Source organism: Python bivittatus, unplaced genomic scaffold (assembly GCF_059951505.1).
Source record: "Python bivittatus isolate LINGU-HERP-01145 unplaced genomic scaffold, Pbiv_v1 ctg000320_np1212, whole genome shotgun sequence".
NCBI classification, from domain to species: domain Eukaryota; kingdom Metazoa; phylum Chordata; class Lepidosauria; order Squamata; family Pythonidae; genus Python; species Python bivittatus.
This window is the reverse complement of record NW_028277052.1, coordinates 2,682,897-2,704,164: the sequence shown is the minus strand read 5'-3', so window position 1 is coordinate 2,704,164 and position 21,268 is coordinate 2,682,897. Positions and strand designations below refer to the sequence as shown.

General features: G+C 51.1%; 1 protein-coding gene across 1 annotated transcript; it reads right to left on the bottom strand.

Moving 5' to 3' along the window:
* Positions 1–37: 37 nt before the first annotated feature.
* Positions 38–20,989, bottom strand: ALG9 (ALG9 alpha-1,2-mannosyltransferase). Its single transcript, XM_088138954.1, has 15 exons — positions 20,798–20,989; positions 18,663–18,801; positions 18,231–18,365; positions 16,463–16,533; positions 15,413–15,501; positions 13,275–13,410; positions 12,532–12,619; positions 11,392–11,497; positions 7,987–8,109; positions 6,656–6,810; positions 5,920–6,049; positions 4,962–5,109; positions 3,923–4,052; positions 3,371–3,501; positions 38–976 (listed from the first exon to the last, which is right to left on the bottom strand). The coding sequence occupies exons 1-15, from the start codon at positions 20,908–20,910 to the stop codon at positions 853–855; spliced, it is 1,818 nt and encodes a 605-aa protein (XP_087995080.1). The 5' UTR covers positions 20,911–20,989; the 3' UTR covers positions 38–852.
* Positions 20,990–21,268: the final 279 nt, after the last annotated feature.

Genomic DNA, 21,268 nt, shown 5'->3' with positions numbered 1-21,268 from the left:
TTTTCCTCCTTCTAGGTAAAAAGCCACATAGGGGATGGCCAAGGCCAATTTTCTTTTTAATCAACACTAAAGTTACAGACTCGTGATAGGGTACGGATGGAATGAAACCACGGTATTTCACAGCCAACAGTGGGGGACAATCAGTGGATGCCTCTTTCTCATCCCTCTGCAAATCCAGAAACACAATCAAGCCTGAAGTTTCATGACGAACTAGAACCCAGCGAAGAGTCAAAAGGAACATTCTAAAAAGGTGTCTTTTGGCGGTGGCTGACAAGAAAGACGGTGGCGCTTTTGAAAAAGGGACGTCACACAAATCACATTTCCTGAATTGCATGATAACACAATTTTTGAAAGTGCAAATTATTTCTGCTTAGGCTGAGCCAAGGACCCCCCCTCCTCCCGCAACCAAAGACACATCAGGGGCCTTGTTCCTTCCTGCAGGCGCTCTTGCTGTGACCTGGCAAGGCCTCTCAAAACAGCAACCAAAGGCATTTGCTCCAGGGCAGATAGGCAGGGTTTTTTGGGGGGGGGTTGGAAATGGCCCAAACCCCACAGCACAGAGCACCGCACAGCACAGCCCTGCCCTGCAGCCAGGAATTCGGTCTTCTCCTGTGGCTTCCTTAACCAGAATGAAGAGCACCGTGTTGATATTGTCCTGGAGGCGTTTCTGAAAAGGGACCCTCAGATCTCCTCCGCGTCTTGCAGAACAGCCAGCCAAAAAAGGGGAAACCACCACACACACAGCAGGTTTTTGTTCTTCTTCTTCCAGGCCCTCTTAGGCCAGACTTGCAAAACTGGGGAGAGGCTCAAGACACCTGAAGAGGAAGCCGTGGGCTCTGGCTCTGAAAGCCTTTAGCCCCCCAATTTCTTCCGGCCAAGTTTCGCCCGCCGAGGCTTTAGTATAGTGTAGTTCATATATTTCGTGTGTTGGTCGGAGAGGAAAGGAATGTAGAAAGCTCGAAACATCCTGGAAGACCTAGAAGAAGACAAGACGGCTTTAAAAACAATGCTTACGCTTCCTCGGAAGCCTGGATGTGACCCCTTAAGGTGCCTCCAAAAGGTTGCCTCCAAATGGCAGTTTAATAGGACAGGGAAGATAATTCAATCGCTGGGGAGAAATCATATGAGCCATATTTCAGTGCAACTGAAACTTAATTCCATCAAATCTTTTTGCTCTGGCTCTGCCCTGGGGACTCATTCTAGCGCACACCTCACCCTACTCTTCGGAAGGCATCCCTCGTCCCACCACACCAAGGCGAAGCCACACAGCCCTTATCAAGATGACAGGCAAATCAGGCAGGTCCACTTTGGCCGGAAGGTGAGATGGCCTTCAGGGGTTTGCCAAGTGTGGGCCAAGCGGCTCGGCCAAGGCTTCAGATGGAGGAGGCTGTTGAGCCTTTGCCCTGGAAGGACTGTGGGGGGAGAAAATTGGGGGGGCAGCGGCACGTGAGAACGCAGGCCCGTGCTCCACAGCCCCAGTCCTGCCTGCCGCAGAATCAGAGCGCTCAGCCAACGCGGAGCCAGTGGGCCCAGGCTAAGCTGCCACCGGGCACCATAATTAGCCGATGGCTCTGAGTGTTCTCTAATTCAATTAGCAGCACCATTTATCGGAGCCAAGTGAGAGTTGCCGCGGCTCTTGCTGACGTCCGCAAGGGACTCGGGCGTCCCAGAGGCTCCTGGTTCAGCAAACAGGAATCCAGCTGGCGGAGCAATCCCGTTTCCCAGAGAAGGAACAGAGCAGCCCTAGTGAGAAGGACAAAGGACCGCCACACTGTGGAGTTGGGAGGAGGGGGGCCACAGCAGAAATGGAAAGCTCAGAACCCCACGCAAGGTGGGTTTCTCACTGCCCTGACACGCTTCATATTAAGTGGGAAACTCTTGACCCGTGTTGGCCATCTGGGCAGCGGCGGCAGCCAGCCTGGCCTTCGGCTTGAACAAGGCCTGCAGGACCTTTGGGCTAGCCTGTTTAGCAGGGGCCTGGCCTTGCGGGTGGGGCGTTTCCAAATGTAGCCAGCCAGCCAGCCGGCCACTTGCAGCAAAGTTGGCCTGGCTTGGGGCCAGCCAGGGACACTCCCACCTCGGCCAAACTCCAGCCCCTGAAAGCAGCCTGCAGCCAGGAGAGCTCCGTTCTCACTCTCTTTCGCTCAGACTTCGGATCAACAGCAGCCGCTTCCAGGGCCTGGGCGGGGGGGCGATTTCCGCCTGTGCTGTCTTTCCCTCTCTGCCGAAGCAGGACCCCCACGAGAGGAAGCCCGGCTTGCTCTGCTGCAGGCTAATCGCGGGAGGGCCTCCCATCAACTCCCAGGGGCAGAAAGCGAGGAAAGGGGTCTTGGGGACTTGGTTCGTGGTTAGGAGCCTAATTCAGACGCCGTCTGTCTCTCTCCCCACCAAGACGTACAAAACAAGGAGGACGTCCATCGGAGCCTGTGTGGAGCGCCATCTCCCACGGTCCTGGTTTAGATATCTTCCTGAATTAGAGCACTGGGGACCTCCTCAGGGGCAGCACCAGGAGAACGAGGTGACCGCAAGCACGCCCAAGCACCTGGAACGTGTTCCTTGCGTTGCATGCCTGTCACACGTGTTCCAGCTGGACTTGTTCACAGCGTCTTTAAATGGGGCTTCAAAGGACAGGCACCAGCTGATAAACGCCATTGGCACCTGCAGAGCAACCGGCGATGCGAAGAGCTGCCTTGCTACAGCTTCCCCTGTGGGGGATTTGACTGGCTGTTCCCGTCCTCTGAAGTGGCAGCCTGTAACGCCTCTCCCACGGCTCTCCCCTTGGGGAAATTCTCACCCTGCCTGCTTCCCATCCACCCACTCATCAAGCAATTACGCTTTCTTTTGTAGAAAAGACGCCATCCTCCAACACCCGCCCTTCGGTGTCTCGCTCTACAATGCGTGGGGAACCCAGACGCTGTGGCTGAGCCCCGGGGAGGAATGCTGCCACCACCCCCATCCGGCTGGGAGTGGAGAGGCAGCAGGGCCCGCTCAAAGCCATCCTCGTCCTCCTCTGCTTGAGACGCCTCTCACATCTGCTCATTTTTTCCAGGACCCCCAACAGCTAGCTTGCAGCTCCTCCGTCACCCCTGGCAAGTGGTGGGGGGGGAGATGACCAAAGACGGCACGCAAGTTGAGGAGGGAGGGGGTGGGGTGAACTTCATGCCCCAAGAAACTCGCTTGGCAGGGCGGGTGGGGGGAGAGAGAAGTCACTGCTGATGCCCTGCAGCCTGATCTTTTGAGGGAGACTAGCCCTTCTTGCCTCAAAGATGGCAACTAGTCTGGTGGGACGCCAACCCAGCCACCCAAGCCGAAATGACCGGCATCCAAGGCGGTCCCCCTCATGAGGAGGTGCAGGATTTCCTGAGCTTACCTTGAACTATCCAAGAAGGGCTTGTAAGCGATAGTGATCCACTCCTCCTTGTTGGCCGCATACCTGGGCTCTCGGGGTGCTTCGTCGGGGCTATCGAGATCCACCAGGTAATGGCATTTGGAAATGTCGAACTGCAGGAGAAAAGGGCGTGTGGCGGAGATGTGAGGACTTCTCAACTTTGGGCTGGCTGCTGCCCCGGACCCTCTTAAGCAAGGTGGGGGCTGCAGGCATCCCCCAGTTCCCCCCAAATATTGAGCAACAAATCCCCTATTTTCAAAGGGTGTGATTTGGGAGATTAATAAGAAAAAAAAAGTTACAGAAGTTCAATCTGCACGATAAACTGAGCATCGAGGAACCAGTCCTCATTGTGTGCAGAAAGAAACGTTCAGGGGTCCAGATTCACTGTAGCCTCCCGGCCCCTGCTCTCAATAGACAGGGAGAGACGGAGGCCGTTAGTCAAACTGCAAGATTTTGCTCTGCCTTTGCAGAGGGGCAGAGCAACGTGGCGCTGCATGAGACCGGCGTAGACTCAAAGAAGGCTCTCCCACTTACATATCTGGAAGGTTCTTCTTTGTTCTGGTCGTTCATGTCGGTGGGAATGATGCGGGTGGCCGCTGGCCCCTTGGCAAATGGTTTTGGTAACTGGCCCCTGAATTCGGAGGCAATGAACTGAAGCTGCCAACTGCGGGGAGAAGGTGGATATGTTTTTACATGACGCTCCTGGGCTTTTTGTGAGCAAGCACAAGATGAAGACAGACAATGGGCTTGATGGTTGGTGGGCAGCACAGGGGGACCCTTGCAATGTGGTGCAAATGGGCAAAGTGGGGCTGCCAAGCTGCACCCAAGGTGCTCCAGCCCCACATGTTCTCCCAGAGGAGGGAGCCCTATACGGAGAAGTAGGAGGCTCTAGGAAGGCACATCTAGCTTGCTTCTGGCAGCAGCAAGGAATCAAGGTGACTCCTGGACTGGAGAATGACCTCCCCTACGTAGAACGTGGGTCCCAGCCCTCCCCACTTTTGCTCTTTTTCAGAAATGCATCTTTTTATGCTTGCCTCTCCCTTTCCACCAACCGATGTCTTCCTGATGGCTTTTAGTTTGTGACTTTTTAAAAGCACTGTTACCAACTCCTCTGAGGGGTTTTTACCCTGATGATCAGCTGACAAATACTTTGAAGGAAGTAAATCATAAATCATTCAAGGGGGAAGGGAAGGAGAAGGAGAAGAGCTGCATTCCTGGGAGAACTGATGGGAGAAAGCCCCGTTGTCAGGAAGGCACACTGCCCAGCCCCGCAAGCTTTTCTCCAGAAACGGCGTCTGAGTGTATGGGCAGAATCATCAAGAAGGAGCCAGCAACAGCGCAACTAAAACTCTGCCTGGTGTTGATGAGTGATAGAGGCAAATCACGGTTTTAAAAAAAGGGGGCGAAGTCCTGCAAAAAGCGAGCCCTTTTCCAGGCGTTGGCTCCTCTTTCACTGAGGCCTTCTGCCTCCCCTGGCTTCATGGCACCGGCAGGGTCCCCTTACTGCTGGCGCGAGGGGTGCCCCGTGTGCCCCCAGGCAGGAACCCTGCTCCTAGTTTGACCAGGAACTTACTTCTCCGGGAGGAGGAAGCTGCTGGGGAAGCGGTGCCACTCCTTCCCGACACAGACGTGGACTGGCCTCCCTTCGGGCACGGTGTGGATTGTGGGATCAGTGGCAATTCTGTGGAACTCTGGATACAGGTCCAGAGGCCCGTGGTAACCTGGGCAGGAAAAAAAGGCGTGAAATGGGAAAAGGCTTGAGAAAAGCCAGCCACTAGCACTTAGGCTGACTGGATGCCCTAACTGGCAACCCTTCGAAATCCAGATGGTGTCTCCCCCAAACAGCTTCTCCAGCCAGATGTGCTGAGGCAGCAAGTCCCGGAATTCCCAAATGGCCCCAGGCTAGCTGGGGAGTTTGGGGAAGTACTGCCACAACATCTGGGGAAGACCAGGCTGTGTGGCCCTAACCCAGGGTCTTGGCAGCTTGAAGATGGATGGACTCCAACTCCCAGAATTCCACAGCCAGCATGCTGGGACCACTGGTCAAGTATGTTGGCTAGGGAATTCTGGGAGTTGAAGTCCCCCCATCTTCAAGTGCCAAGGTTGAAAAACACTGCCCTCACCTATGATAAGCCCCCCAAATTATGGACACAATGTTGCTTAGACGTATTGGAGGATCAGGTTAGGCCTCCCCCCGCTCCCCAAAACATACAGGGCAGTGTTTCTCAACCCTGGCAGTTTGAAGATGGGTAAACCTCAACTTCCAGAATCCCCCCGGCCAGCAAGTTGGGAGTCAAGGTTTAGAAAGCCATGTTAGACAAACTCCTAGTCAATCATCACAATTGGATGATTTATCAGTGCATAAGCCCTCGAGATGCCTCTCCCCAGGAGTCTGGTTGTGACCTGGCAGATCGCTGCAGGGGATAAAGGAGTGGGGAACGGGGAAGAGGACAGAGTCCCTACGAAGCATTTATTGGCTAACTGCTCTGTGGTTAACAAACGGACACCCTCCTTGCCTTGCCAAAACGAACCTCTGAATAAAGCCACCGAACGGGAGAAGGAGAGGAGGCCAAAGACAAGGACTGTGCCCAGCGCCAGCCAGTTGGAAGAGACGGTGTAATGCTCCAGACGATACCGTTGGAATATAAAGTGGTAACATTTCTGGAGGGGGGAAAAAACATGAGTGCCATTTGCATTCAGGAAAGAGTCAGGATAAGCAAAAGTCCAAACGAAGATGTCAGAGGCCAGAAGCCTCAAGGGGCCAATCCAGGGCTGATAAAGACAGCAGGAATGATGCCACCCTCTCGCGTGGTAAGAGGGGAGGAAAGTCTCTTAAGTTTCCAGTTGGCCACCCATGCCTACTTTTGGGATCGGGGGTCCACGGGACATGGTCAAGAGGGCAGACACAACTGCGTGATCGAAGCTTTAAGTGCATTGCAATTAACGAAAGGGGATGCAAAACTGCTGTTGTCTTTATATCAATGAATGAATACCCATCCTGAAAACCAGACACACGTGCTGATTAGGCCAAAGAGTCGGGCAGAAGAGTCGGATCTCCTTGCCATTTCCTAAAAGGTTGGGCAAAGCTGCTTCTGCCCCCGTGGGGCTTCAAAATTCTCATGCCAAGCACTGGTGCCTTGGAGCCGAGGGGTGGGGAGGCGCAGACAGCTCAAGCTCTCGGCTGGAGAGTAAGGCCTGCCCGGAGAGAAACCCTTCGCCCCTCCCCTCTTGCGCGCTGCCCCACCAGGGTGTCTCCCCCCAACGCACCTGGAGGGCCGAGAGCCCCACCGCTCCGCAGAGACAAATCAGGGGGTAGATGGGATAAAGAAACCTCTCCTCTTTGTGGGGCTGGCTGAAGAAAATCAGGATCCAGAGGTACATGGGAGAAAGCGTCAGCCAGTACGGGCGACCCAGGTTTTGGACTGGAAGAAGAACAGACCGGAAGAGAACACGGGCTCAGTCCCAGAAAGAAAGAGGCCGAGCGGGAGGAGAAGCAAGGGGGGCATCTTTAGAAGGCTGGCTACCTGCCAGACTTGGCGAACCTTTTCCTCTGAAGAGGAGAGTCTTCAGCCTAGTAAACGAATGGTTTGTGCAGGGATGGGCCTTTCTGAACCTCCATCGCGAGGAGGCACGTCCTCTCCCTTAAAAGAAAGGAAAGCACCCCGCCTCGCCTGGCCGATGCAGCAGGAAATCATTTATTTAAAAATAATCCCAGTTACTCCAATTTGCAAAGCTGGGGGGGGTGTCGAAAAATGGAATGCTCCTGAAAAGGAAACACTTGTGGTGGGAAAGAAAGCAGATGGCGTAAGCGTTTCATGACCGGCGGGAGCAAAGCGCGCTGCTGACAGGCAAGAGAAGCTGGTGAAGGGAAGAACGAGAGGGGGAACCAGCCCCTTGGCCTCTCCTTCCGGCGCTGGCCTGGCTGGCAGGAGGCCCGAGTCTTTCCCCTGCACATGCCTTCTGCCACCCGTGGAGAGCTGGTGCACTCTAGTGGACCTCTGTGGAAGCAGGATCTATCCTTCCTTGGACCGGACACCCTCTGTCAAATGTGGGCAACTGGCCCCCCTCTGGGAGACCTTCTAATGGTCCCTGGTTGCTGGGATTTCTATCAACCTAGTTTGGACCTTGTTCCTCTTGAGCTGTTCAGAAGGACTCAGAATTACTTGAGACAGCTCGACCAGTGAGGCTGTGACTGATTACAGGGAGTCCCTGTGCTGATAGCCTGCCAGAAAATGCCGAGCAGAGACCCCGTGCTTCCTTCCACACATCCCCCATTCATCCATACCAATGTGTTCCCCAACATGGCCGATCAGAAGAGCACAAAAGACCTCAACTTCGAAACAGCTGCTCTGGGTTTGAAACGGGCTGTTCCGACCCCTCGAAATGGCCTCAAGCTCAAAATGCCTTTGGAACAGACAGGACGGCCTCTTTCCCAAACCAGAAAGTTGAAAAAATTCTTTCGTGCTTGGAAGGCTCACCCAATGGCCAGAGCAGCCCCTTCAAGCTCAAGATGTTTCACCTTTGGAGGCCGCTACAGATCCTGGGCTGGGTCTGGCCAGGGACTCTCGGGAAAAGTCCCCCCTGCCTGCGATGCTCACCACGAAACTTCTGCAAGAGGCTTTCCATCAGGGAGGTCAACGGCAAGGCCAGCAGCGCCAGGATGAAGGCCATGTTGAAGTTCAAGAAGCCGTTTACAAAGTAGAAGGACCAGGGCTCTGTCCCTGCAGGAGGTGAAGGAGAAAGAGGTGAGACGCTTGCTGGAGGATCCGTCTCGGCCAGGAGCTGGGACATCTCTTCAAGGAAAGGAGCAGCGGCTGCTTCTGAGGCAGATGCAAAGCTGAGACATCCACAGTTTGGGCACCAAGAATTCCTCATGCCTTTCAAGACCACGGGGGCCATTCTGCAGGACCCAGTTCAAGCTTTCTCTAGTGAGCATCCTGGTCTCCACAGGCCCTGGCAAGATGCCTCCCTGAAGATCACAGGCCTCTTCTACAGCCATTCCTCAGCATCTCACTTTCCAAGATATAACGCTTCTGAAGCGGGGGGCTCCCTCTCGCTGTAACTAACGGCAGTGAGGATTAGACATGACCTTGTAAGAGCCAGTGCACTGTTAAGAGTAGGGACGCAAAATGTGCTTCCAGGATGCCATGTTGAGGTTCCAGAGAAAATGCAGGGTATACAGGCAAATATGTACATGAGTAAAAATTTTAATCTTGATACCTAATGTGCCTTTCTAAGTGTTAATTATATCTAAATCAGTGTTTCTCAACCTTGACGACTTTAAGATGGGTGGACTTCAACTCCCAGAATTCCCCAGCCACCCTGCTGGCTAGGGAATTCTGGGAGTTGGAGTCCACCCATCTTAAAGTCGTCATGGTTGAGAAACACTGATCTAAACATTCTAATCTAAATCAAGACTTGGAAAGGAGCTGAAATTGAATGCAGCACCCTACCAAATATTCATTTATTGGTAAACTCAGAGAAGTGAGAAAGGAACTACCACAAGATCTCCCAAGAATTCATACTAAACCAGGCCAAGTCCCCTCTCCATTGAGCTGGTGGCTTCATGGAACCAAATATACAGTTTCTTTGGCCACAATACAGAAGTGGTTTCCATTGGATTTTGTTAACTTTCTGGTCTAGCTTAAGAGATTAGATTTCCTAGTGGTGTTCCATCCAAGTATTAACGAAACCCATCCCTGCCTAGCTCCTAAATGCAGACGAGGGTGGCCCAGTGCTGGCCTCGATGGACCCAGAATGTTATTACTATTGCTATTATTACATTATGAGTACCAAAATTATACTTTTTAACCTTCATATTAATATACCACGAATCCTCCTGGCGTCAATTCATCATGTAAGTAGGAAGAACCTCAACCCAGAACAGGAAGGGCGAGCATCCTTTACTGAGCCCCCTCCCAGAGCAAACCCCAAATTCCTCCTTCCAATTCTCCCAATTTAGAATGCTTGGCAGAGGCGCTGAGTGTTCAAGGACTTATAATAGTTGCTTGGGGGGGAGGGAATGTGGCATTGAGCACACGGAGCTATAAAAAGCCCAGGAAAACCAGCACTTGAGTTCCTGCCACAGACACCCCCCCATTGCAAATCTTGCCCCATTCTACTTTCCCCCTCCCCAAGGAGGAAGACAAGGGGGAAGTTCTTGGGTTGGTCTCGGCAGCCCCAGGAAACAGCAGGAAACGCTGCTCCGAGAGAGACAAGCACACCTTTGAACAGGGCGTGTGTTCCCCCCTCCCACCTGGGGGGGGAGGCCTGCTGCACTGCCTCTAAGCCTTTACACCTGAGCAGGATGGAGGTGTCCCTGGGATCCTCAGCAGCCCTCTTGGGCCAGACGGAGCACCGCCACGCGGCTCCCTGCGCAGAGGCTTCTCAAGGGGAGCTTCTGGGCTCAGGCGATGCAGAGGCCAAGTTCTGGGCCTCCTGAGGGACGCTCAGACATGGGGCTATGCCCAGCTCCTTCACCATCGATTATCGCCTAGCCACCCAGCATGAATGAGCCCTCATTCCTCTGGCACGGAGCTTCTGGACATGTCACGGAAATGCCCGGTCTCCCTACTCGGCTTCTGCTTTGCTTTCCTGCCCCTCCCTCAGCCAAAGGCTGGGAATTTGGGGGGTGGGGGCCAAAGAGGCTAATCCACCCTGCGTACAGATGCTGCAGACCTCCTTTAAATGCTGTCATCTGATGGGACCTTGGGGGCGTGGCTTCCGTGCAGCTGCCCCAGCTCTTTGGGCGAGCCTCCCGCCTGAGATTAGAGGGCTCTTAACCCTTTTAGCCTTCCAGACAGCCGGGAAGACCTCGCTCTTCCCCCAAGCACTGAGCTAGGATGGAGACTGAGTCAGGGGGCCCACAGGATGGGTGGTCTAGTGTCTGGCGGGAAGGGTCTGTTCTGTCTTTGCCTTGTGGTTCTGTCGGCTGTGGTGAGCCGCCTGGGATCACTACGTGAGACAGGCAGCCTTATAAGTTCTACAAAGGAATGAATGAATGGCGAGTAGAGGAGGGGGTTTCGTTCAGCTGCAGAGTGCCTGGGAGAGCAGCCATGGAGAGGATGCCAGCCCCCTTTCAGGCAGAAGGCTCTGGGTGGATCTTGGGGGCGGCTTCCCTCAATGGCTTGCTTTTCTTCCTCCAGAACGAGATTCCCAGATGGTCCCCCTCCAGAACCTGCCTAGCTCGTGGGCAGAATCCTGGGAGACTCCCACAGAGGGCCTGGAGGAAGGGATGGGAGGCTAGAACAATGAAAGGAGAAAGCACGCCTGTGATACATCGTCTGCTGGGACAGGGCAAAAGTTCGGAGAGGCGGCATCAAGATGCCAGCTGTCTGGGAATTCAGGGTCCTGGCTGTGGAAGTCAAGAACGGCTCAACAAATCTGAAACGAGCTTCCTCTAGGGCACTGGTGGCGAACCTATGACTCACGTATCAAAGGTGACGTTTTGGGTGACACACCAGCGTTCACCAACACCCAAAAACTATTCTCCCTGTCTGAGTTACCAAAGAAACTGAGTTTGTTTTACTCGTATTTCATTTTTGTGATGATTTGACATTTCTTTATCTAATACGTAGCACCACGCAGGATTGGACTGTACTTTTTAAAAATAAATGAATATGTAAAGAATGGGTTTGTTCGGGGAGGGTGACACACCAGCAGAGTCAAGTTAGGCATTTTCCAAATTTTTGACATGCCCAAAAGGTTCCCCATCACTGCTCTGGGACTACAACCACCTTGTTCGGCTGACCCAATTTATCCCCAAAGAAGGCCCAGGAGCCCCCCCCACCCCCAATATGGCTCTTTGACCTCCAGAAAATAAATGGAGCATCCCCAGCATTGCTGAGAGTTGTGCTCCTTCCAGGAGACTTCCACCACAGCATCTCTGAAATGAAGCCTGGTGTCAGAGCCTAGTGACTGGGGAGGGAGAAGGAAAAAAACGACTGTATGACCAGTCCCCCACCAGCCCAGAACGTTTCCATGTGCCCTGCAGGTGGACTCACCATAAAGGTCTGGTCCGTGTGGGGTGAAGACATTATACAGGATGATGTTGAGAGGCGCTATCACCAGCTTTCCATAGTGGTAGCTGTCAATGGCCACCAGGGGCACCTTCATTGAAAAACAAACCACAGTTTAGAACAGTGTTTCTCAACCTGGGGAACTTGAAGATGTGTGGACTTCAACTCCCAGAATTCCCCAGCCAGCCCTTATGCTGCTGGCCAGATCCAGGGGTCTGCTAGGCATGCCCTAGATTACAGCATTACGACCCTTGTTTTGGGGGAGGGAACTCCACAGGGCGGCACCACGTTCAGGAGCAGCCCCTTCATTCAGCTTGATGGGAGATTCTGCTCTGATGTAATGGTCTGTGGGAATGACCTTGGGAGACAAGACAGAGAGCCACAGACTGGACAACGGTCAGACAAGTGGCAGTGGAGTCCGTGGAAGGAACGGGGGTGTGGCAAACATCTCAGAAAGGACCTCTCTAGTTTCTTGGACTGTAAAGTCGAGAGGGGAGAGATGGACTTTCAGACTCGCAAGATTCTGTCAATGGAACCTTAGAATAAAGTTGGAGCTAGTACTTCTGGGTGTGCTTCTTGTCCGGACTACCTCGAAGGACTGACATCCTAGCTTTGACTAGAAGCTTGCAGGCAAAGGAATGGCCAGTCTGTTCAAAAGATGAGGGTATGGCTTTCATTCATGCCCTTCTCGGTACCGCAGGGTCATCGGAGATGGTACTAAAATGCCTGAAGCTAGGAAATTCCCTGGCCTACAGTGCCCGCTCCTCTGAAGTTCTCCTTCCCAATCCTTCCCATCTTTCATGCTCCAACACCAAGTTTGCTCTGCTCTTCTGGGGCACTCAACAAATTCCTTCCCCAATTTCCATCCTCTTGAACTTTCTTTCGCTCCTGCTAAGTTTTCAGTGAGAGAAGCCAACAGAAAGAATCTTCTGTCTGCTGAGAAACCCGTGGAGAACCTCTGGGAATTTCAGGCACGGCTTCCATGCCTGGGGAGGAAAGAGCAGAGGAGGAGGAGCCCGCAAAGGGGGGGAAGGGCACATCGTAAGGAGCCCCCTTTGGAAAGGACCGGGCCCTCTTTCCTTCTCGCCCCACACCTGCCGCTCCACCGCAACTTTGAAGACTCACCAGAAACACCAGCAGAGCCACCAACGACCACTGCAGGAAACTCTTCCACCGTCTTTTCAGGACCAGCAAGTCAAAGGCAATGGGAAGTCTGCCCAAAGGAGGACGGGGGGGGGAGGCATTAGTGAACGGGCGGGAAATTGTTTAGCTCAGTCGGCACTCTGAAGCTTAAGAGCAGGTCACAGCCTTCTCATGGAAGGCCTGCCACAACAGGCGTGCTTGGCCACAGACATCCATTTCACCAGAAGGCACATCATCCGAGTGGCTGCTCCTTGTCCTTCTCCCGCCCTCCCCAGAAGTTCTCCACCCCCCAGATTCTCTGCCATTTGCCCTAGGAAGTGAACAGACTGTTAAACCAAGCCCTCCATGTTTAATGTCCAAGAATACCTCTCAGGTCTCCAGGGGACCAAGAAGCATTGTTCTAAACAAAGATGATACGGGAGGCCGGCTGAGTTTCCATTAAATTGTTATAAAATGAAAAAAAATGGAGGTGAGGAGCCAGGAGCCGAACAGGTGCCAAGCCAACTGTCTCTGGCCAGGCTGCCCCTGTTTTAAGCAAATGCCTTGAGGTGGTTTTCCCTGCTCCTCAACCAAACGTTGACCTCTCTGCTTAGGCAAGGATAAACACAGATGGATGGTGCTTGGGAAATCTCCAAACCCAGTTCCCAAATGACCCTCTGGAGACTGCTGTTCACTGCCGGCCACCCTGAACGCTTCCAGCACCCCTCCTTCTGGCTCCCACTTACCCAAGCGCTGCGCTGAAAGGCCAACCCACGATGGCGCCTGCGGCCACGCCCAGCACTGCCAAAGACATTCTGTCCATGTACCACCCTGTCATGGCTACGGTAGTGCAATACATGCAGAAGCTGCTGGGGAGGAAGGCTGAAAAGCAGAAGAGGCCAAACAGAGGTCAGCATCCAGAAACCAGGGGTGACCACCTGCACATCTGCCACAACAGGATACGGCCATCTCAGGATGGAGCCTGGGGCATTCCAAGAACAGGCAACCAAAAAGAGGGATTTTACTCAGTGCACCGATTAGGGCATGAAAAGAATGGGCTGCGAGAATTAGGAGTGAATCTTTTTCCTCCTGAGACTGCAGAAAATCAGCGGCAGTAAGAATAGATAATACTGGTCTGTGTTGTTCTGCTTAATTTTACAGAAATTACTTTGAAATTCTACGTGGAGTTACACAACAAGCAACTTATATTTGATAATAGTAATTTGTTTCTGTCAGGATGTAATTCCTGTCCTGTCTTCCTAGAGCAGTGTTTCTCAACCTTGGCAACTTGAAGCTGTGTGGACTTCAACTCCCAGAATTCCCCAGTCAGCCTTGCTGGCTGGGGAATTCTGGGAGTTGAAGTCCACACATCTTCAAGCTGCCAAGGTTGAGAAACACTGTCTTAGAGGTTTAAAAGGGGTTTTAATACAGTGGTACCTCTACTTACCAACTTAATCCGTTCTGTGACTCTGATCGCAAATCGAGTTGGTCGCAAGTCGAAGTAAATTTTCCCATAAGGTTCAATGTAATTACCGTTAATCCGTTCCGGCGTCCGTGAACCACGCGTCAGGGGCGGAAAAACGGCCGCTGACCATGCGTCAGGGCAGAAAAATGGCTGCGGACCACGTGTCAGGGGTGGAAAAATAGCCGCGGACCATGTGTCAGGGTCGGAAAAATGGCCGCGGACCACGTGGAACAGGCGGAAAAATGGCCGCGGACCACGTGGAACGAGCGGAAAATGGCCGCGGACCACGTGGCATGGGCGTAAAAATGGCCGCGGACCACGTGGCATGGGCGTAAAAATGGCCGCGGACCACGTGGCACGGGCGTAAAAATGGCCGCGGACCACGTGGAACGGGCGGAAAATGGTCGCGGACCACGTGGAACGGGCGGAAAATGGTCGCAGACCACATGGAACGGGTGGAAAATGGCCACGGACCACGTGGAATGGGCGGAAAATGGTCGTGGACCACGTGGCATGGGCGTAAAAATGGCTGCAGACCATGTGGAACGGGCGGAAAATGGCCGCGGATCCGGTTCGTAAGTCGAGGCGAGTTCGTAAGTAGAGGTAAATTTTTGGGGCCGGAGCTGGTCGTATCTCGAAAAATTCGTAAGTAGGGGCATTCGTAAGTAGAGGTACCACTGTATGTGTTTAGAGCTGTTATTGAAGTATTCCTTTTTAAAGTGCAACTTTTAAAATTCAATGTTTGTAATTAAGGTTTTTTTTTAATGAACACGTGCAATGTACATTTTATAAACAAGCAAAATACATGCATTTAAGTATGAATATTTTGAAATAAAGAATGGCATACACCTTGGAAGCTTTCCAGGGGCTCCTAACTGCCACCATGCAGATCCTCCTTCATCACCAGAAAGATTTTGTAACCAATTTCCTCTTTTTATCCTGAGTACAAGACCTGAATTTATCACAGCCACCCCTGAGGGATCCAGATTAATTGCTCACCTTAAGAAAAATGGTGGGAAACTATAGTAAGTAAAGTGAAAAGTTTCCATAATCCTCTTCTGCTCAAACGAAACTCAAAATTGGGATACTCAGAGTCTGCACAGCCTACCTAATGCAAAACACTGAACACCAAACTTTCTGGCTGTCTTTGGGGTGAAGGAAAGATCAAAAAACTTCTGTAGTGCCAGCTCAATCTCTGAAACCAGGCATAGGAAACAAGAATGGGAAGGAAGGAAACATTTGCCTGGGCAAGGAATTTAAGCGTTGCTCTTCTACAACATTAGGTGCAACATCTATAATCCCTTTCGGATTCATCTGTACGTCTCCCTCTTTCTCCAGAACCAAGGGCCTATCAACATTTCCTTACTTATCAAACTGCAAAATGACACCAGCCCCTCCCTGACTCCTTTCTTAACTTACCAGGCGCTGAGCAGAACATCCCGGTACTGAGTATCAAGAAAGCCAGCATAAGTCTGCTCACGTGAAGCCCAAACTTCTTGCACACTGCCCTGAGAGAACAGAGGAGAGAATTGGAGCCGGCTCCAGTGCTAGGGTGCAAAACAGTTAATGATGGCTCCCACAGCTAAGATTTCACTGCCTCCAAAAAGACAGGGCCAAGCATTCAGTATAAGCAGCTTTATCTGTAGCTCAGGGATAAAACATGGGTGCTGCTTATGGAAGACTCCAAGGCTAAGTGGAACAGAGTGAAAGTGAGCAAGATACCCCAATGATCTAAAACTACCTCTGCTGGTAACAGACTTCAGAACCTTTCAAAACTAATTAACTCAACCAGCACTTACTATCTTGAGCCCTTCACACCTGTGCTCTTTCCTAAAATCCCTCCAGGCGTCAGCCATTTATCAGGTCCAAAGCAGCAGAGACATGATATTATATGGGATAGCAGCTGTGGGTGTGCCTCATGCATCTAATATTGTAATGCTTTTTTTTTTTTAATGATATCCTACCATTCAATAACCTGGATAAACCAATCCATAAACCTACAGCAGTTCTTAGGACCTCTAATGGATTCAGGCCTTCAATGCGGCTGACGAGACGTGGATATCCTGAAACATGTCCAAGAGTTTTGTCACAACAGCAAAGAATATATGTAGCTCAAAGTTGAACTGTTGGGTTCTGGGTGTTCTCTGAGCTTGGTATGTTTCATTACCAGGCTAGGTAACATCATCAGTGCTTGGAGGAGAGGTGTTTGCTGGCTGTTTATATAGAACTGTTTGCCAGCCAATGAACTCTGCTCCCTCAGACACTGATGATGTTACCTAGCCTGGTAATGAAATGTCTGCAGGAAACCCATCAAGCTCAGAGACCACCTAGAACTGAATATTTTTGCTACAGTAGTTTGCTGTAATGGTTATATGGCAGATGGAGAAACGCCCGCCCCCCCCGACAGCACCTGGGTCAACAGAAATACAGTGCACAACAGTAACCAAGGAGGCACTTGTCTGTACTCACTTGTAAAAATAAAGCTCGCAAACGCAACTCAGGAAGGCCAAAAGGCAGCGCAGAAAGTAGAAGATGAGGACCTAGGAAAAACAATTCCTGTTACACAACTTCTAGAAACAGACAGTGGTTGTGTTCACACAATATACAGAATGACAAACCTGCCAGATCTTTTTTTTTTAACTCGATCCTGGTGGTCAGTTTGCCATGCGGTATGTCTGACAAAGCCAGTTAGGTTGACTAAATCGTGATTTGGTTAGACACGGGTAAGTATGTCATGTGGTGGAAGAGCAGGCTGCTTGGCAAAATTGCAGGCCCCTGCTCTGAGTTCTTTCCCTCCCATCTGAGGCTCTCCCCCAGCATCAGCATGGCAGAGTTGCCAATAAAGCAGCAACCTTGACACAGGGGTGGGAGAAGACGCGTGTTTCGGAGCTCTGCAGCCACCAGCAAACAGAGAGCAGCCGCTAAATGAAAGAAGGTGCCTTTCCTTCGGAAGGAGTGGACGGTCCAAAAGAGAGGAAAAGGAGGAGAGAGGCCCAGCAAGATGAAGCACAACATAAAAAAGATGCAAGAGCTCTATATGCCGGGCATTAACAGGAAAAGAAGAAGAAATCTCAGAGGGAGGGGATTTAAGACGGAACAGGCTTAAGAAAGAAACAGTGATGCATACTAGTAATAGATAATAGAGCAGTGTTTCTCAACCTTGGCCACTTGAAGATGGCTGGACTTCAACTCCCAGAATTCCCTAGCCAGCAAGTACTTGTCTGTACTCTTGAGAAACACTGGTACAGAGTATAATATATAGAGTAATAGATAATAGAGCAATGTTTCTCAACCTTGGCCACTTGAAGATGGCTGGACTTCAACTCCCAGAATTCCCCAGCCAGCATGCTGGGAGGTGAAGTCCAGCCATCTTTAAGTGACCAAGGTTGAGAAACACTGTAATAGAGTAATAGGTAATAGTAATATAGTATATTGAATAGTAATAGTATATAGTAAATGTCTTAGTAGTAGTAACTGTCATAATTGCTAGAGCAACAGTATAGAGATAGCAATAGAACAGAATACAGTAAAACCTTGGATTGCAAGTAACTTGTTCTGCGAGTGTTCCGCAAGACGAGCAAACATTTCTAATAAATTTCAACTTGATAAACGAGCGATGTCTTGCAATACGAGTAGTATGTGATGCTGAATGTCACATGATCACCAATGAGCCAATGGTTCTTCTTTCTCGTGCTGTGGGATTGTGGGTGATCGCTTTGATATACAAGTGCTTTGGGTTACAAGCATGTTTCCGGAACAAATTATGCTCGCAAACCAAGGTTTTACTGTATAGGAAGCACTCGCATATCGATTTTATATGTTTGTTTTAACAAAATAAAACATCACCCCAACTCTTAAGGGGAGATATAAAGAATCCACCTGTCCAAGATCCAGTGCTTTTGGGTCTCTCTTGAGTCTGGGTCAATCTGATTGGGGACAGTTTAAAAAAGAACCCATGAAACATGTGACTGGATTGGACTAAAACCAGCCTTCTGCAAGTTTGTACCTTCCAAAGACCAGACTAGAGATAGCTCTCATTTAACCCCTCTCTGTTTCTGTACCCTAAGTAAGATATCATAAAAAACACCTGAGCTGCTCTTAAAACAGGCTTAGAAATGAAGAGGACAAAAAAAGGGGGGGGGGAGGAACATCTAAAGTCCCTTGCGAAGTCTTAGCAAACAGAGTAGGACTCTTGTTCCACCCCATCGCAAAGATGAAGCCAATATAGGCACATTACCTTGTTTGTTTGTAGAATTCTAGCGTGGAACAGGGCTGGTAGGGCATGGAGCCACAGGTACGCATAGGAGCGAATGGCATAAACAGGAGAATATTCCCACGTCTGGAAGCCTCTGCCATAAACGAGGTAGTGCATCTACGAAACAAGCGCACGACAGGACATGTCCAACATCTTGCTTTCTATGGCATGTGTACGCGTACAAGGAAGAATACTAAGTGCTCAGCCAGTAACTGTCAAAGTCATCAAAAAGAAATGGGGGGATTTGCTCTAAGAAACTAATCTCCACAAGATCTGTGACCTTGTTTCCCACAAGACCAGAGGGTTCAGCTGAGAGCAACTGAAGACTTTTAAATCCTGCAGTGATTAAAGAGGCTTGGTTAAACCTTCACCATTCTGCAAGCCAATAAGACCACAGGCAAGGAGGATACTCACAGGTTCCCAGTAGTTAAATGTTTCATCGCAGTCAGAGATATTACTTAGCAGAGCTGCACAGAATCTGGCTGAGATTAGACACTTGAAAGCTGTTGATCCTTCAGGAGCCCAGACATGCCCTGCTTTGGTTCCTGATGATCTAAGAGAAAACCAAAGTAATTGTTATTAATCCTGTAAATGGATGATCGAAGACAAGGAGAAAAATGGTAGAGATGGATGCTCAGAAGAAAAAGATGCTGCTTAGACAGTTATTCTGGCTTTCGAAAACAGAATCCCTTTGAACATCCAGAAAGATTGATCAGAGAATCAGAGGGCCAAATTGGTGCATTTAAGGACTGTCACTGCTGGACAATCATGGGATGAAACTGCTGCTCTTGGACCTGAACCCCATTTATTCATTGCTCAAACACTACTGGGAGCTTGTTTTAAATTGATCAAATACCATCTGGATCAAAGTTTAAGAACAGCCTGACTTATAAAGAAAAAATTTTCACCCTGCAGGAGAACCTGGCTAAAGGTACCTTTTAAAGTATTTTTGCAAAGTTATTATCAAAGTGAATGGGAGAAAAGTTTAAGTTACCTTTCCTGTTGTTTATGCCACTAAGGTGGATACCATTAGGCTTTCCATTGGAGGAAACAGAATGCAAAGCACCTCTGATGCTCAGCAAAGTTCCTCCATGAATACCCCCTGGTATTTTAGAGAGAGCAATCACAAAGTTTCCAGATCTCAGGAAGAGTCCAGGGAAATGGCAAAGTGAGTGGGTTTGTGCCTGAGCTAAAGCTAGAGAAGGACAGGTCAGGGACAAGAAGAGATGTGGGGGAATTGAACTTCTTCAGTGCCTTCCAGGCTGATGGACTACAATTCTGATTGCCCTCTGCCAGCACAATGGCTGGGGGTGATGGAAGGTGTAGTCGCCTTCCAGAGGGCATTAGAATGGGATGGCTGGTGTAGGGCTGAGGGAGGCAACGGAGGTGCTGTGTCTAAGTGGAGGTGCAATATAGGCGGTCTGCCATTGATCCTCCTCATTTCCACACTGCTGTTCCTCCCAGAGGCACCCAGAGCAGTAACACACACAGTGTGGCATAGGGCTATCGCAGCAAAGTCAACCATGTTGCAAAACAACGCATACCAAAATGAAAACAAAATGAACAACCAAAATGAAAGCAAACTTCATTTTAAACAGAGGGAAAGCAAAGGGCAGGTGATCAAACAGGGGGTTGGTCCCGGCGGAGTTGTAATCTCAGAGGTGCCTGGGGGAACATACACGCTGTCCATTGCTTTCTGAAAGGAGAGAACGGAGGACAGGCGGGTGTCTCCTGGGAGAGACTTCCAAATGAGGGTGCCGCCACGGAGAAGACCCTGCATCTAGCCAGAGGAGGATCTAAGCCGGAGAGTTACTTTTAAACATCACTTTTTGGAAGCAGAAGGCCCGTTAATTGTTTATAAAGACAATCCCACTTAAAAAATGACCCTTAAAATCTCCCTGCAATCTCCTTGGATTTATAGGAAGGGGAGAGAAGCCAGCATCTGCCACCCACTAGAGGCTTTGGAAAGTGGGCGGCAGCTCCATCTTTTTTTTAAAAAGCTCCCCAGCAAAATAAAACAAGAAAAAGAACGTAAAATGTAAAGCGAACACTCTGAGGTGAGCCAGGAACCCCCAAGAGGGCCCAGAGCTGACCTCTTTCCCACCACCACAAAAACAAAAAGGCCACGATTGGAAGTTTCAGGGATCCCCCCCCCCCGAAGGGCCCCACAATAGGAATGTTCAATATAAATTCAATCGATTAGGTTTGAATTAAAAAGAGCTGCAGGCCCGCTTCTTATATTTCCCCTCCAGCCCCCCAGTGGGGGTCCCTCTTTCTGTCACCACCTACCCTCCCCATTTACCCTTCCAGGCCAGCCCATAATACTCTCGTTCCCTTAGTGGTACCCGAACGCCCCCTTTCAACGCCTGGGCCCTCCAAGGGGGGGCTGAACTACAACTCCCATCACCCCTCAGTCACCACGACCCCTCAGTCAGAAGGCCGTGCTGACTGAGGGGTGATGGGAGTTGTAGTTCAGCCCCCCCCCGCCGAGGGCCCGGAACGCCGCGAGGGAAGAAACAAGGCTGTCTCTCCCCGCTGTCGGCCCCTACTCGGCTTTGTTCTCTTCGGCGGCCGGCGGCGGCCCCTCGTCTCGCGGCCGGGCAGGAGCCGCCGAATCCCCGCCGCCCCAACGAGGCCGCTGCCGGGCCCCCTTGGCTGCCATGCCGGGTGTGGGCAGGCGGCCGGGCTCCCTGGCGCTCAGTGCAGGGATGCGGCGGCAGCCGCCATCTTCAGTGTGGGCACTGCGCAGGCGCAGTTCCTTTCCTTCCCACGTCTGTTCTTGCGGGCCGAGCTCGCGGGTTTCTGCTGCGCTTGGTGCAGCGACAGCCAAGTGTGCGTGCACGACGTCCCCTGGGCGGGGGAGTAGCGCGTAGTGGCAAGAGCTGCCTGCTAAGGCTGGACTGAAATCTCCTCTGCATGAATGTCCATTCATCCCTAAATTATCTCCCCCGCCGTTCCCCGAGATTGGTTTTCCTCATTGCACCCATTGCAGAATAAGGAACGTTAGGCTGCAATGTTCA